Source organism: Rana temporaria, chromosome 1 (assembly GCF_905171775.1).
Source record: "Rana temporaria chromosome 1, aRanTem1.1, whole genome shotgun sequence".
Taxonomy (NCBI): domain Eukaryota; kingdom Metazoa; phylum Chordata; class Amphibia; order Anura; family Ranidae; genus Rana; species Rana temporaria.
In genome coordinates, this window is record NC_053489.1 from 563,742,321 (window position 1) to 563,759,309 (window position 16,989).

At 44.9% G+C, this 16,989-nt stretch overlaps 1 protein-coding gene across 1 annotated transcript in view; it reads left to right on the plus strand.

The window, feature by feature from the left end:
• The first annotated feature begins 5,131 nt into the window (after positions 1-5,131).
• LOC120921901 (plasma kallikrein-like) overlaps positions 5,132-16,989 on the plus strand; it is a 106,085-nt gene continuing 94,227 nt past the window's right edge. Inside the window, exons 1-2 of the mRNA XM_040334406.1 lie at positions 5,132-5,240; positions 5,359-5,417. Coding sequence (XP_040190340.1) covers positions 5,188-5,240; positions 5,359-5,417 — 112 coding nt within the window. The 5' untranslated portion in view covers positions 5,132-5,187. The remainder of the gene's footprint in view (positions 5,241-5,358; positions 5,418-16,989) is intronic.

Consider the following 16,989-nt stretch of genomic DNA (forward strand, 5'->3'; position numbering starts at 1 on the left):
GACGGAAACCTGATTGAAATGGATCAAGTAGATTATGGGTATCTAGATGCTGTTGCAGCTGTTGTACCACTACTTTCTCCATTACCTTGGAGAGAACGTTTAGACCTGTTATGGGACGGCGGTGAGTTGGGTCCTTGGGGTCTAGGGTAGGTTTTTTCAAGATGGGTTGGATTGTGCCCTCTTTCAGTAGGGAGGGCACCATGCCTTCCTTAAATGACTGGTTTATAAGCTGTGTGATAGGTGGTGCCAGGATGTCGGCACATTCTTTCAGCAGTTTAGTGGGGATCATATCATTGGGCGCTGTGCTGTTTCGCAAAGTACCGATGATATTTTTAGTGGCATCAATGGACATGGGTTCCAGAGTGAACTTTGTTTATTGTGGAAAGTTTCTCTGGGTGTTATGTGGTTGATTCAGGGGCTGGTTGAGGGGGGTATTGTTTTGCTGAATGCTTTCCCAGATTCTCTCAATTTTGTTGATGAAGAAATCCGACAATTCATTGCAAAATTCTTGGGTGTCTAAATTGGGGGCTTCAAGACATCCTGGATTCATGGTCTGAGTGACCATCTTGAAGAGTTCACAGGGGCGGTTTAGGGCGCTGTTGATAGCCATCGAAAAATTATGTTTCTTGGCTTTGAAGATTTCTTTATGATATTTTCTTGTTATTGCCTTGTAGATGATGAGGTTTTCCTCTGAAGTGCTTCTTTTCCAGGCAGCTTCCGCCCTTCTGCGCTCTTGCTTCAGTAGTGACAGCTGGTTGTTGAACCAGCCGGACTTTTTTTTCTGGGTGCGGGCTTTGCGTTTCGGTGCTACTAAGTCGGCTGACTGTAATAGAGCTGCATTTATGGCATCCAGTGTATCTGAGGCTGTTTGATGTGGATAGATTGTTTTAATTTTATTTCCCAAGGTAGATTTGAAGAGTTCCGAATGGAGCTTCTTCTGAGATCTAGTCCAGTGTATTGTCACCGGCTTGGGTGCTTTTACCAATGGGGGAATTTTTGGAAATTATGAATTTAATTGCATGGTGATCTGTCCATGGCAATGGTTCATTTTCCAAAACGCTTATTTTCAGATTTTGTCTGAAAATTAGGTCGAGCGTGTGACCTGAAGCATGTGTTGGCCCGCATATAAGTTGCTGTAGCCCTAATCCTTCCAGGTGATCAATACAGGCGTCGGCAACGGGATCCTGTGCGGAGTTGACCCAGAGATTAAAGTCCCAGAGCAGGTGTTTGCTGTTAAGGGTATAAGTGGAGATAAACTCCGTTAATGATGGCAGAAGCTGCGATTTTGGCCCGGGTGGCCTATAGCAGAGAAGAATGTGGACGGTCTCCTGGGGGTTCGTTTGCAGTTGGAGAGTAAGGGTTTCCAAGAATGGAAGAGGATTTTGAAGGACTGGCTTAGTGATTGCAAGGTGAATCTTGTGGATCACCGCCAGGCCTCCTCCTCTTTGCCCTATTCTGTTTTCCGTTATAATACGATAGTTTTCTGGCACCAGTTCTCCGAGAATGGTGTTGCAGTCGTCTGAGAGACAGCTTTCTGTAATAAAGAGGCAGTCTAGATCGTATTGTAGTATGAAATCATGGATTTCTAATTGGTGTTTTACTGCCGATCTTGTGTTGATCAAAGCACATAATATGTGCTTAAACTGGGGCGAGTGGCTGACATTTTTGATGGTCGATCGTCGATCGGTTCTCAAAAGTTTCTCTATTTTTAAGGCCTTTTTGGTGACGGCTGGTAATACTGTGGCGAATCGTCTCAGACCCCAAATAGTTTCTGCAGTGTATTGCCGATTAGCCATAGTCGCTAGTCACCGGGGGGGGGGGGGGAGGTGTTTAAATGGTGATGGAGGGAAGATTACTGAATCCTCTCTCTCAGCTTGGTCCAGAGGAAGGCAAAAAAAACCTGGCCGTGCTGAGCCAATGTGCTGCGGCAGGGGAAAAAATTCCTTCCTGATCCCTGAAAGGCGATCGGACAAAACCCTGGATCAAGCACTGTTGGTTTTTTGAAGGGGGAAGAGGGGGTGAGAGGTGTCTGTGTTGCTGGGGTGTACCAAGATGGCCGCCGACCGAGACACAGGCCTCAGGTTTGGGGGCTATCTGCTGGTTGGATATTCTGGCCGAGCAAAAACTTGGTTGCTAATCCGGGGGAGGATGGGGTCCTCCAGGGGTGGGGGGGTATTCTGGGCAATTCGGGTGGTTTTGAGGGCTTTTTCTGAGTATACTGTATATGCGGCGCGCCGCTAGGCCACGGCTGAAGCCGCGGCCTTTCCTAAACGCGGCGGCCGCAAATATGGCCTAGGCTGGCGCAGATGCTGAGAAGCGCCGAAAAATTCAAAATTGAGCCTGGGAGGTGGCGGGGTGGCGGCGGGAGAGGGTGGCTCAGTTGTTGGTGGTAGTGTGGGGGACAGTGCGGGATAAAGGAAAGGGGGGAGAGCCGTAATATTAGGCTGATGTGATGGCTGTCCTGAAAAGGACAGCCATCAGTGTTTCTGGAGGGGTGGAAGGCCCTGAGAGACAGGGTCTTACCTGTGGAGCAGAGGGGGCCCACGGGGAGGAAAGAGCTGGTCCTAGGAGCTGCAGTTGTCTCGTGCAGCAAGGGGTTTACAGGAGCCTGCCTGTCTAGCTGTGTCTCTCACTGTCTGACTGTCTGGTCCCTGGGTGAGAGCAGACTCGAGCGGAAGGTCCGGAGCGCCCTACTCCACCACTGACTGACTCAAGACTGTTTGTCCTTCTATGTGAAGGAACAGTGGAGGAACAGGTTGCTGGGAAATAGAGGGATGAGGATGATCTAAAATAGATGTGTAGAGAGGGGGATTCAGGGTAAGGGGAAGACGTCTGGGGGTGATGCATGATGGGGGTGCTTGGAAGTAAAGGGTGCAGCTTACTCTCCACCTCACCTACATTTTTGTTCTGCTACCCTTATTTCCCCCAGCCCCTCTTTTATCCTTTCATCTGCTTACCTTGTCATCCCAATTGCCTTCACCCCAAGTTTACTCCCACTCTATTCCCTCCCAACTTCACCTCCCTTTCACACTGCTGTTCTTTGCCAACACCACATCTCCATAAGTATCCCCCACTTGCCTACAGCCCAATTCCCTCAAACCCCCCCTCCACATTCATTCTCCAATATAAAATGTGGGTGTGGAGAGGGGGTTTCAAGGTAAGAGGAACACTTGGGGGTCCAGGGGTGGGGTGTGATGGGGAGAGAAAGGGTGCTTGAAAATAGGACTGAGATTTGGGTGTAAAATGTGGGAACAGGTTGTTTGGAAATAGTGGGGTGGGGCCAAGCTAAGATGGGAGTGTGGAGAGCGGTTTTCAGGGCAAGAGTTAGTCTTGGGGGTTAGGGTGTGTAACATGAATGGGGTGTTTAGACATAAAAGATGCATCAGCCTAATTTTTGTTTAGCCCCTCTTTAATCCTAGCCCCATCTGCTTTCAACCCATTTTGCACCCCCTGCCCCCTGTACCCTTTTGCTAACACCCCCACCAAGTTTACTCCATTCCCTTTCATCTTCACCCAGTTTCTTTTTGCCAACACTTGTCTTCAGTCCCACTCCCCATGACCAATGCTACCCACATTCATTCTCCAGTTCACCCTGCTTGCTCCCCTTTGCCAATTTACGCCCAGGCTTTGTACCCCTCTTTTGCTGCACCAACCCCCATGACAATATCTGCCTCTGCCAACACCCTACTTTTCTAAGTCTCCCACTCGATGTGACTTTGCCAACACCACCATATGCGTAACCCCCTTTTACTTGCCCCTGAAATTGCCTTTTTTCTGTCAGCTTTGTTGGCCTGCCCTGTGCAGCCCCGTGATGGCCTTCCCAATGAGGCCAGCCAACCCCTGGTTCCCATGCAAGAGCCTCCTGAGTGAGCATGGTAGAGTAGGGAATTGAGCCTACAACCTTGTGTTTCTGCACCAGCCGCTCAGCCGCTGGTGGTGCAGTGGGTAAAGTGCCAGATGTGCAGTCGTAAAATCGTGACACAGGGTGCTTGGAAATAGGGGAGACAAGCTGAGATTCCCCTGTTTTGACAGTGAGTCAAATCTTCTCCCCTCACTCGCTGTTACACTCTAAAAAGAATGCAGCTGTGCGGGGCTCCAGCCACATCATTAATTTACAGTGTTCTGTGAAAAGGAAAATAACAAGTAACGAAGGCCTTTGCCGTTGTTGACTTGTCATTCTCAATGAACTTTCAGGGCGCTGTTGATCACTCTATGTAGTTCAGAGGTACAGATATACAGTCTGTAGGACCGTGGCATTACACCCACGTTCTGCTGGTATGCCACATACAGACGATCGGACATTCCGACAACAAAACCGTGAATACATTTCGGACGGATGTTGGTTCAAACTTGTGCATACACACGAATTCACACAAATGTTGGAAATTCCGGACGTCAAGATCGCGGTGACGTACAAGACGTACGACAGCACTAGAAAAGAGAAGTTCAATACCAGTCGTGTTAGTAGAAGTTTGGTGAGAGACGATTTGCGCTTTTTAGCCTCGTGCTTTTCAGTCCGTTACAGTGTGACGAATGTGCTATCTCCATTACGAACACTAGTTTTAACAGACCAAGTACTTCCGTCTCGTACTTGATTCAGAGCATGCGTGGAATTTCGTGCGTCAGAATTGTCCACACACGATTGGAATTTCCGAGAATGGATTTTGTTGTCGGAAAATTTGAGAACCAGCCTACAAATTTTTGTTGTCGGAAATTCAGACAGAAAATGTCCGATGGGGTCTACACACGGTCGGACTTTCTGATCAAAAGCTCCCATTGAACATTTGTTGGCAGAAATTCAGAGTGTTTGTACGCGGCATTAGTGTGTGCAATGCTTTACAGGTTCATAGCAGAAAAGTAATAAATGCATATTTCTGTAGCTGCATAAAAATGTGCAATTATTATTTATGTTTATAAAGGTGAAAAATCTTTAAAAATCTGTGTGTCGATGGAAAAAATGTGACAATAAGTGTTTGTGTCAAACATGCATGAAATACGTTTAAATGTATGTGTATGTATTTTTTTTCTTGGTGTTTGCTGTCCCATATATGATTAGGAATTATAGCAGCTTTGCTGCATAGTCAATCATCAAACTGCACCATGGCCACAGTCAGACATTGCTCCCACATAGTTTTGTAATACAATGCAAACATGCACTTTTTTTTTTAGAGAAAACTACAAGTGTATATGCCACAAGCAGCTACCTTTGTCACAGTCCAGAGAACACACAAGCAAATCAGGTAAAAAAAAAGAAAATTGGCTCCCCTATTTTAAGCTAGCCTATTGCATATATCTGCAAATATGAATTTGTTTACAACATTTTTTTAGATGCTTGATAATATAATTTTTTACTTTTAGGATGAAATGTCATTTCATAGCGTTGTGCTGCTTTACAATTTTTTCTTTGGCTTCTGGTGGTAAGTAACACATAACACAAGTAGACATGTATTGACACAGTTTAAGACTTTTTAAAACTAACAGCAGATGAAGACAAAAAATATATTTAAATACCTTGTCAATTAATGACACACACACACATATATATATATATATATATATATATATATATATATATATATATATATATATATATATATATATATATATATATATATATATATATAATTATATATTTAAAATAAATATAAATACAAAACAAATCATAAAGTTGTAATATGTGTGACCATATGTGGTTATTATGTAAATGTATTTGTTTCTATTTTTATATATTGTATTAAGGAAGGATGCATAGTGTAAAAATGCAATTCAATACCAATGTAAGCTGCCTTTTCTCTTCAATGCATATACTGTATACTGTTTTCTTTTCTGCATTGTATATTCCTGTTTCTTTTTGATATGCATACAGCTATACAATATGTTAGGACTGATGATAGAGAAAATAATATTTCAGAAATAATAATAGTTGTGCCTTGGAAATAGCTTGAACGCTTGAATAGACAGCAGACTTCTGTGAAAAAGCTGGTGTTTTTTTTCTGGGTGTGGACAGTTATTGAAAATAAGCCCCGCTACCCTACGTTCACACCTATGCACTTTTTTTGTACTTTTTCAGTTTTTCAGAAATGCACTACAGTTCATTTAACATCGCTTCCTGTGGTATACAGTCACATCTATGCGTTTTTCAGCTGGTGCGTATTTGGAAAGGGTCGGGGACTTTTTTTCCTGCAGCATATTGCGTTTTGGGTGTAATAGACTTCAACAGAGTCGCACCAAGTGTTGCGTTTTGATGCGTTTTTGATACATTTTGTGAGGGTTTTTGTTTTCCCCTTTAAAAACACTGTTTATAGCTGGTTGTTAAAGAGTGGGCCCGGAAGCCCGCCGTCGCATCCTTAACCACTTCCATACCAGGCACTTAAGCACCTTCCTGCCCAAGCCAATTTTCAGCTTTCAGCGTTGCGGCAATTTGAATGACAATTGCGCGGTCATGCTACACTGTACCCAAACATTTTTTTATAATTTTGTTCCCACAAATAGAGCTTTCTTTTGGTGGTATTTGATCACCTCTGTGTTTTTAATTTTTTGCGCAACAACTAAAAAAAGACCGAAAATGTAGAAAAAAACGTCAATTTTATTTTTTTCTGTAATTTTTTTGTAAATAAGTAAGTTTTCTTCTTCAATTACGGGCACTGATATGGCGGCACTGATGGGCACAGATGAGGTGGCACTGATGGGCACCGATGAGGTGGCACTGATGGGCACTGATAGGCGGCACTGATAGGCGGTGCTGGTATGCGGCACTGATGGGCACTCATAGGCAGCACTGATGGGCACTCATAGGCGGCACTGGGCACTCATAGGCAGCACTGGGCACTCATAGGCGGCACTGATGGGCACTCATGGGCGGCACTTTTTTACAAATTTTTGACAGTGCCTATGTTGCCAGTCGGTGCCCATTTGTGGGCACTGATTGGCATCTATTGTCATTTTTTTTTTACATGTGGATGGCCATGGGGGATGTACCTGGCCATCCACATGTTGCCCCCTTCCCTGGTGGTCCTGATGGCTTCCCTGGTGGTCTAGTGTGGGCATCCGAGGGGGGGCTGCGCTGATAAACAATCAGTGTGAACCCCCCATGTCAGGAGAGCCGCCGATCGGCTCTCCTCTACTCGCGTCTGTCAGACGCGAGTGAGGAAGAGCCAATCAACGGCTCTTCCTGTTTACATTGTGATCAGCGGTGATTGGACACGGCTGATCACGTGGTAAAGAGCCTCCGCCGGAGGCTCTTTACCGAGATTGGAGATGCAGGGTGTCAGACTGACACTCCGCATCACCGATCGCCGCGCTGTGCGCCCCCACGGGCGTGTGCTGGCATGTTATCCTGCAGGACGTCAATAAACGTCCAGTCAGGATTTCAGAACCACTTCCCAGATGTCAATTTACTATTGACCCGGCGGGAAGTGGTTAACATCCGATGAGTCATCAGCTGACAGCAGGGTTTCCCGCTGACAGCTGAATGTACAGTGCCTTGAAAAAGTATTCATACCCCTTAAAAAATTTCCTAATTTTTTCGTGTTACAACCAAAAACATAAATGTATTTTATTGGGATTTTATGTGATAGACCAACACAAAGTGGCACATATCGTGAAATGGAGGGAAAATGATAAAAGGTTTTCAATTTTTTTTACAAATAAATATTTGAACAGTGTGACGTGCATTTGTATTCAGCCCCCTAACTAAAATCTGATGGAACCAACTGCCTTCAGAAGTCACCTAATTAGTAAATATAGTCTACCCGTGTGTAATTTAATCTCAGTATAAATACAGCTGTTCTGTTAAGCCCTCAGAGGTCTATTAGTGAACAAAGAGCATCATGAAGGCTAATGAACACACCAGACAGGTCAGTGATAAAGTTGTGGAGAAGTTTAAAGCAGGGATAGGTTATAAAAAAAGAAGAAAGCCATTGTTGAAAGAAAGACATAAGAAGTCTGCTCTGGTCAGATGAGACCAAAATGAAACTTTTTGGCCTAAAGGAAAAACCCTATTTGTGACGAAAACTTACACTGCACATCACCGTGAAACATGATGGTGGCAGCATCATGTTTTTGGGATGCTTTACTTCAGCAGGCACAATGAAGCCTGTAAGATTTGATGGGGAGATAGATGGAGCCAAATACAGGGAAATCTTTGAAGAAAACCTGTTATGCCGTGTACACACAATCATTTTTTCTGATGAAAAAAGTCTGATGGACTTTTTTCATCGGAGAAACCGATCGTGTGTGGGCCTCATCGGACTTTTTTCCATCCGTGTAAAAAAATAGAACATGTTTTAAATTTTTCTGATGAAAAAAAAAATGATAGTAAATTCCGATCGTCTGTGTGGAACTCCATCGGAGAAAAATCCACGCATGCCCAGAATCAAGTCGACGCATGCTCGGAAGCATTTTCAGCTCATCATAGTGTTTTACGTCACCGCATTTTGGCACGGTCGGAATTTAGTCTGATAGTGTGTATGCAAGACTGATGAAAGTCAGCTTCATCGGAATTCCGTCAAAAAATTCCATAGGATTTTATTCCATCAGAAATCCGGTCATGTGTATGCGGCATCAGAGTCTGCAAAAGACTTGAGACTGGGGCAGAGCAGGGCTCAAGTCCTGCGGGAACGCGTGGGAACGGAGTTCCTGCACTTTTTTCACAGCAGGAACGCAGTTCCCTTTGCAGGACTAGAGCAGCCGAGAGCAGCCGAGCCGCCCGAGCCAATCCTTCACTAAGCGGCGATGCCCAGCTCGAGTCACTGTCAGGGGCAGGCAAACCTTAGTAATACTTTATGTTACTGGCCGCTTCCTGTATATGGATTCATCGGGTAGTGTGCGGGTATTCCATCACTTCCTCGATGCCGCAATGTCTCCTGGGAGCTTTTGTCATTGTTCCCAGGAGACTTTGCGGAGGAAAGAACTTGCTTTCGCAAGTATACCCGCACACTACCCGATGAATCCATATACAGGAAGCGGCCAGTAACATAAAGGATTACTAAGGTACAGTGGATCGAAAAAACAAACATGCGGTTTAGTAATTATGCATATGAGCGCATCATTTTTTTTTTTTTTGGTGGGGTAGTGGATCTTGGGTGGGAGTTCCCACACTTTTTTCCCCAGGACTTGACCCCTGGGGCAGAGGTTCACCTTCCAGCAAAACAACGACCCTAAACATACATATTCATGTGTTAGAATGACCCAGTGAAAGTCCAGACCTAAATTCAATTGAAAATTGCTGTTCACAGACGCTCTCCATCCAATCTGACAGAGCTTGAGCTATTTTTCAAAAAAGAATGGGCACAAATTTCACTCTTTAGATGTACAAAGCTTGTAAAGACATACCCAAAAAGACTTGCAGCTGTAATTGCAGCGAAAGGTGGTTCTACAAAGTATTGACACAGGGGGGTTGAATATAGATGCACACCACACTTCTCAGATACTTATTTGTAAAAAAAGAATTGAAGACCATTTACCATTTCCCTTCCACTTCACAATTATGTGCCACTTTGTGTTGGTCTTTCACAATAAAATCCCAATAAAATACATTTACTTTTTTGGTTGTAACATGACAAAATGTGGAAAATGTCAATGGGGTATGAATACTTTTTTAAGGCACGGTATAAAAAAAGAATTGTGTCTAGTATGGATTTGGGGGAGAACCCCACGTCAAAATAAAAAAATAATTGCTTCCCCTCAAAATCCATACCAGACCCTTATCTGGGCATGCAGCCCAGCAGGTCAGGAAAGGGAGGGGATGAGCAAGCCCCCCCCCCCCCCCCTGAACCATACAAGCTCACATGCCTTCAACATGGGTTGTGCTTTGGGTCAGGGGAGGTTCTTCCCCCCCACCCCAAAGCACCTTGTCCCCATGTTGATGGGGACAAGGGCCTCTTCCCCACAATTCTGGGCTGTGGTTGTGAGGGTCTGCGGGCAGTGGTCTTGCACTGGTCGTTGATGTCACACAGAGGCGGTACAACCAGGTGCCATCGCCGGGTGGCCCCACCCCATAGCTATTTAAGAAATGTCACACAGTAGGGCAGGCAGACCACGGGAGTGTTCATGACAAGCAGAGTTTTTTTTGTGTTCTTTTTTTTGTTTTTGTTTTTCGGGTCCGGTGATTGATGATGGATCTACATCGAGGGACATTATTTTTTATTATTTAATAAAGGAATTGAATAAAGTAATTCAAAAACTCTTGTACTGTCTTTATTCACAGAGCCCTCCAGTCCCACAGCACCCCCTCTCATGTTGGCATGTGGCCTGGTATGGTTCAGGAGGAGGGGGGAGCTCTCTCATCCCCTCCCTTTCCTAACCTGCCAGGCTGCATGTTCAGATTTTGGGGGGTCCTCACGCAGTTATATACAGTGGGCTAGATTCAGAAAGCCCGCCGTAAGTTTGTGCGGGCATAGCGTATCTCAGATACGCTACGCCGCCGTAACTTAGTGAGGCTGGGGCTGGATTCACAAAGAACCTGCGCCCTAAGTTACGGCGGCGTAGCGTACATTTGTCGGCGTAAGCGCGCCAAATTCAAATTGTCAAGAGGTGGGCGTGGCCGTGAACGTATCCCAGTGCGCATGCTCCTAATCACGTCGCAAATAGTCAATGCTTTCGACGTGAACGTAATTTACGCAAAGCCCTATTCGCGAACGACTTACGCAAACGACGTAAAATTGTCAAAATTCGACGTGGGAACGACGTCCATACTTAACATTGGCTATGCCTCATATAGCAGGAGTAACGTTACGCCGGAAAAAGCCTTACGCAAACGGCGTAAAAAAATCCGCCGGGCGCATGTACGTTTCTGAATCGGCGTATCCAGCTCATTTGCATATTCTACGCTGAAATCGACGGCAGCGCCACCTAGCGGCCAGCGTAAATATGCACCCTAAGATACGACGGCGTAAGAGACTTACGCCAGTCGGATCTTAGCCTAATTTCGGCGTATCTTGCTTTCTTAATACAGAAAGAAGATACGCCGGCGCAGCTTTAAATTTATGCGGCGTATCAATAGATACACTGGCGTAAATTCTTTCTGAATCTAACCCAGTGTTTTTAAAGCAACATAAAATAAACCCCACAAAATGCATTAAAAATGCATTCAAAAACATGGGTTTAAAAATGCAAAACGCACCGCAAAACGTGTCTGAAAAATGCATAAAATGCATAGATGTGAACCTAGACTGAGGAAATGTTAAATGGTTTTGTACATATTTTCTTTTTTTTGTACTAGGACTGAAAAAACTTTAGTCAGGTAAATCTAAAAATTGTAAATGTATGAAGAGCCAATACTTTTTAAAAGTTTTTTGGACTTATTTTTTGTTGCCTGTGTCTCATTGGTGGTATTTCTCTTCACTTCTTGTCCCAGATTCACAATAGTAAGTGAATAGAATTCTCTACCAAGTGAGGGGAATTTCCCTCTTACAGAGTTGTAACCAAAAGTGGTGTCTCCTTTGGCAGATTTCCCCTTACGTCATGTTCTAGTTCAAGTGCTATCTTGAAACTTTCGATTTTCAATAATTTTTGTTTTAGTGACAATAGTTACCAGGATGAATTGAGATTGGGAATTTACTCATACCCAGCAGGGACACTATAATCCTCATCATCAGAACTTTTAGAGTGTCCCTTACTATGCTCTGTTTTAATCAACAGACCCCTACATCCTTATGCCGCGCACACACAATCGGAATTTCCGACAACAAATGTTCGATGTGAGATTTTGGTCGGATATTCCTACCGTATGTATGCTCCATCGGACATTTGCTGTCGGAATTTCCGACAACAAATGTTCGATGTGAGATTTTGGTCGGATATTCCTACCGTATGTATGCTCCATCGGACATTTGCTGTCGGAATTTCCGACAACAAATGTTTGAGAGCTAGTTCTCAATTTTTCCGACAAAAAGTTCTTGTCGGAAATTCCGATCGTCTGTAGCCATGTCCGATGCACAAAAATCCTACGCATGCTCAGAATCAATTTGACGCATGCTCGAAATAATTTAACTTAATTTTTCTCGGCTCGTCGTAGTGTTGTACGTGACTGCGTTCTCGATGTTCGGAATTTCCGACAACATTTGTGTGACCGTGTGTATGCAACACAAGTTTGAGCTAACATTCCGTCAGAAAAAAATCTACGGTTTTGTTGTCGGAAATTCCGATCCTGTGTATGTTGCATCTAAGAGCTGGTTCTCAATTTTTCCGACAACAAAAGTTCCTGTCGGAAATTCCGATCGTCTGTATGCAATTCCGATGCACAAAAATCCTACGCATGCTCGGAATCATTGAACTTCATTTTTCTCGGCTTGTCATAGTGTTGTACGTCACCACGTTCTTGACGTTCGGAATTTCAGACAACATTTGTGTGATCGTGTGTACGCAACATAATTTCGAGCCAACATTCCATCGGGAAAAAAAATTTTGTTGTCAGAAATTCCGATCGTGTGTATGCGGCATTAGAGAACAAATCTACAGTGCTGAGTGGGGGTTTCAGAAACTCCCAGATTTGCCCCAGATGCTAAAGAGTTTTAAGCAAGCTTATCTATTGAAGACAGCTAAATTCAGTGGTACAATGTGGGGATGGAATAAATATTAATACTTTTGTTCACAGGTTGGGCTACAACAGAACAGAAACATATACCATATTTTCCGGCGTATAAGATGACTTTTTGGATGCAAAAAAATGCATCCAAAGTCGGGGGTCGCGCCGGTGACAGTCTCTGTCTGCTGCGAGCGTCAATGATTTAAAAGCCGCTCCTTCTCCTCAGAGTGTTCTGTGATAGGAGGAACACAAATTTTCCCAGCAGCGCCTCTGTTCTGTGTTCCTCCTATCACAGATGCCTTCTCATCCTCGGACGAGATGAGAAGACGTCCGTGATAGGCGGAACACAGAACAGAGGCGCTGCTGGGAAAATTTATGTTTCGCCTATCACAGGACAGTCTGAGGAGAAGGCGCGGCTTTCAAATCATTGACGCTCACAGCAGACGGAGACTGTCACGGCCTGGAAGTCAAATCAGCAAAACGTGAGTGATGGCACTGTTCGCACAGTGGGGGGCAAGTTCAGGCACAGTGGGGGGCAAGTTCAGGCACAGTGGGGGGCAAGTTCAGCCACAGTGGGGGGCAAGTGATGGCACAGTGGGGGCAAGTGATGGCACAGTGGGGGCATGTAATGTAATGTAATGGCACAGTGAGGCATGTAATGTAATGTAATGTAATGTAATGGCACAGTGAGATTTGAAAAAGCCTGTTTCTGTCAGCGGTTCTGGCTACCCCTCAGCTTCCAGAAAGACTAGTAGGAAGGGGGTAGTCTTATATGGTGAGTACTGTATATCCCAAAACCAACATTTTTCCTGGAAAATTAGGAGGTCGTCTTATACGCCCAGTCGTCTTATACGTCGGAAAATAGGGTATTTTTTTCATTTATATGATATATTAATATTTTGTATTTTTTAGCCAGATGGCTAAATCAAATATAGCAGTGCCTTAAGGCAAGCTTCTACAGCTGTACCCTTAAAAAACCCATTGAGCTCTAGGAATCCTTTTTCATGTATTAAGGCTGGATTTAGGGCCGGTTCACAACAGAACGCGATGCAGGAAAGGTGTGTTCTGTGTTTGTTTTTTGCACAGCACTCAAACTGCGCTGCCTTTGTAATCTGCTGTCAATGCATTGTTAACGGCAACCCAAATGCAGTGCACAATGTTTGTGGGCAGTAGATTGCATGATACTTCAATACTATGTGATTTAGTGCGGTGCATTGCGTGCACTACTTTTTGTGCGTCCCGGGTGCAATTGGCAGCCCATTCAAATGAATGAGCTGCAAAGTTGCACTGCAGGGGAATGTGTTCCTGGGTGATTCTCGTGTGAACTGGGCCTTAAACCTGTGAGGTGTGTTAACGTAGGTTATGGGGCACGTTAATGTGGGTTGTGTTAAGGCAGCTAATGCACTCCAGTGTACCAGAAACTGGACCTGACTAATTTTTACCTATGCAGCACAACACAGTTCATGGTAGTGTGTTATTGTAAGTTGCAACTAAAATAAACTGACTGCAAACCATAATCTCTTCCCTTAAAGCGAAGTTCCACCCTTTTTTTAGTTTATTAAAGGTCAGCAGCTACAAAAAGCATAGCTGCTGGCTTCTAAACCGACACTTACCTGCCCCACGGATCAGCAATGCGACTGCCCGGAGGCTCGCACCTCTCTCCCCTCTCCTCTGCGCCATCATAGTAACTGTGGGCAACCGGCCGCGACAGCTTACGGCTTCACGGCCGGGTGTGCACTGCGTATGCGCAAGTCGCGCTGCGCTCTCCTATTGGCCAGCCGATCTTCTGGGACCTGAGTTGTGTCTCAGAAGATCGCTGGCAGGGAGGGTCCGCCTAGGGCGAGAGGAGGAGTCACCTAGGCGGCCGAAGAAAGGAAGCAGGAGGTGGGACAGGAAGTCCCACTAAAAAGAGGTAGCACACTCCCCTACCAAAAGAAATGACATGACAAATGTGGCATGTCAGGGGGCGAGGAGTGCTTAAAGCAGAAGCTCCACTTTAGGGTGGAACTCCGCTTTAAATGTTTATTGTGTATGTATGTATGTATAAAGGCAGAAGGTTTTGCACCTTAATGCATTAGGGCACACAACTTTCCATGTGCATCACCCCCTTATACTTACCTGAGCTCAATGTTGAATCAGCTCTGTGCCTGAGAGCAACATCACTGCTCTCTCCCTAGGGCGGGGCTAAGCCACCTTCTGTGTATCAATGGACACATGTTATGGGGGCCCTCAGGGGAGGCAGAGAAGAGGCGGATCATGGCGGTTCTGTGGAAAACCATTGTACAGAGCAGGTAAGTATACCATGTTAGCTTTAAAAAATAAAAATAAAATCCTTTACAATCCATTTAACTTTCCACTTCCTAGATTCCTCTGCATTAGACACGATTTCTGTAATACATGTTGTCATATAACACACACCAGTTCCGCAGTAAAAATGTCAAGACTGACCACACTCAGCTTGTTTAGATTAGTGCAGTCCCAGCTCACTGTGTTCCAAGCCTCAGCAATGGCGTTTGACCCTGTCCCAGATTGCAGAGTTCCAAGTCTCTCTCTGGATTAATATTTCAGCTACAGGCATTCAACTGACCAAACCTTTTGGTCAGCATTTCTCCAGTGTTCCTTCCTCCAGTCTTGCACTGACCTGCTTCTACAAAAGATACAGTGTTACACATGTTTCTTTACTCCAGAGCTAACACATTTCTTAAAGTGGAGTTCCATCCATAAATATAACATTACATCAGTAGTTTAAAAAAAAAAAAATGTCATTAGTCCTTTAAGAATTTTTTTTTGTTTTTAGATGCCTTCAAAGTGTTGTTGCTAGGCAGAATAGTTAATCTTCCCTCATCCTGCACCTAGGTGCTTAAGCTTCCTAACCTACACCGCACAGACTCCTGGGAATGTAGTGAGTGTAATTTTCCAGGAGTCTGTGCACTCCCCAGTCTCGAAGAATCATGTGACTTGGACAGTACAGGTGCTGAAACCTAATCTGAAACCTATTACACTGCAGCACTGAGCATGTGCGAGATCTGCAAGGCTAAAATCCAGGAAGTCATACAGTCTGGCTTCATGATGCCCACACTTAAGATGGCCCCAGTCAATTTCTATTTTATAAAGTGTCTAAATGCTGTAACAACCTAACAAAACGGACCTTAGTTTACAGACTAACTTTACTAGAATACATTAAGCTTGTGTATTACAGGGGTATTTATATTTAAAAAGTGAAATTGTGGCCGGAACTCCGCTTTAACCACTTCCATACTGGGCACTTAAACACCCTCCTGACCAGACCAATTTTCAGCTTTCGGTGCTCTTACACTTTGAATGACAATTACTCAGTCATGCAACACTGTACCCAAATGATTTTTTTGTCCTTTTTTTCCCACAAATAGAGCTTTCTTTTGGTGGTATTTGATCACCTCTGCGTTTTTTTTTTTTTTGCGCTATTAATGAAAAAAGACAGAAAATTTGGGAAAAAAATGATTTTTTCTTAGTTTCTGTGATAACATTTTGCAAATTATTAATTTTTCTTCATAAATTTTGGCCACAATTTATACTGCTACACGTCTTTGATAAAAATAACCCAAAGTTTTTGGAAATTTTTTGGTCTGTGTGAAAGTTTTAGAGTCTACAAGCTATAGTGCAAATCATAAAAAATTATCACATCTGATCACACCTGATGTACTGAAGGCCTATCTCATTTCTTGAGACCATAACAAGCCAGGAATGCCCACAGATGGCACTGATGAGGTGGCACAGATGGCACTGATGAGGTGGCACAGATGGCACTGAGGCAGCACAGATGGCACTGAGGCGGCACAGATGGCACTGAGATGGGTACTGATGAGATGGGTACTGATGTGCACCGATGAGGCCTGTGTACTGGTGGACACAGGTGGGCACTGATGAGGCGGCACAGATGGCACTAATGAGGCGGCACAGATGGCACTAATGAGGCGGCACAGATGGCACTAATGAGGTGGCACAGATGACACTGAGATGGGTACTGATGAGATGGGTACTGATGTGCACTGATTGACTGTGGCACAGGTGGGCACTGATGAGGTGGCACAGGTGGGCACTGATGAGGTGGCACAGGTGGGCACTGATTGCAGATGTGCACTGAGGTGGCAGATGGGCACTGGGCACAGGTGGTACTGGTTTCACAGGTGGGCATGGTGGCACAGGTGGGCATGGTGGCACAGGTGGGCACGGTGGTACAGGTGGGCACGGTGGTACTGGTAGGCACAGGTGGGCACGGTGGTACTGGTGGGCACAGGTGGGCACACGGGGTACTGGTGGGCACACGGTGGTACTGGGGGGCACACGGTGGTATTGGGGAGCACACGGTGGTACTGGGGGGCACACGGTGATATTGGGGAGCACACAGTGGTACTGGGGGGCACTGTGGTACTGTGGGGGGCACTGTGGCAGGCACTGTGGTGGGCACTGTGGGGGGCACTGTA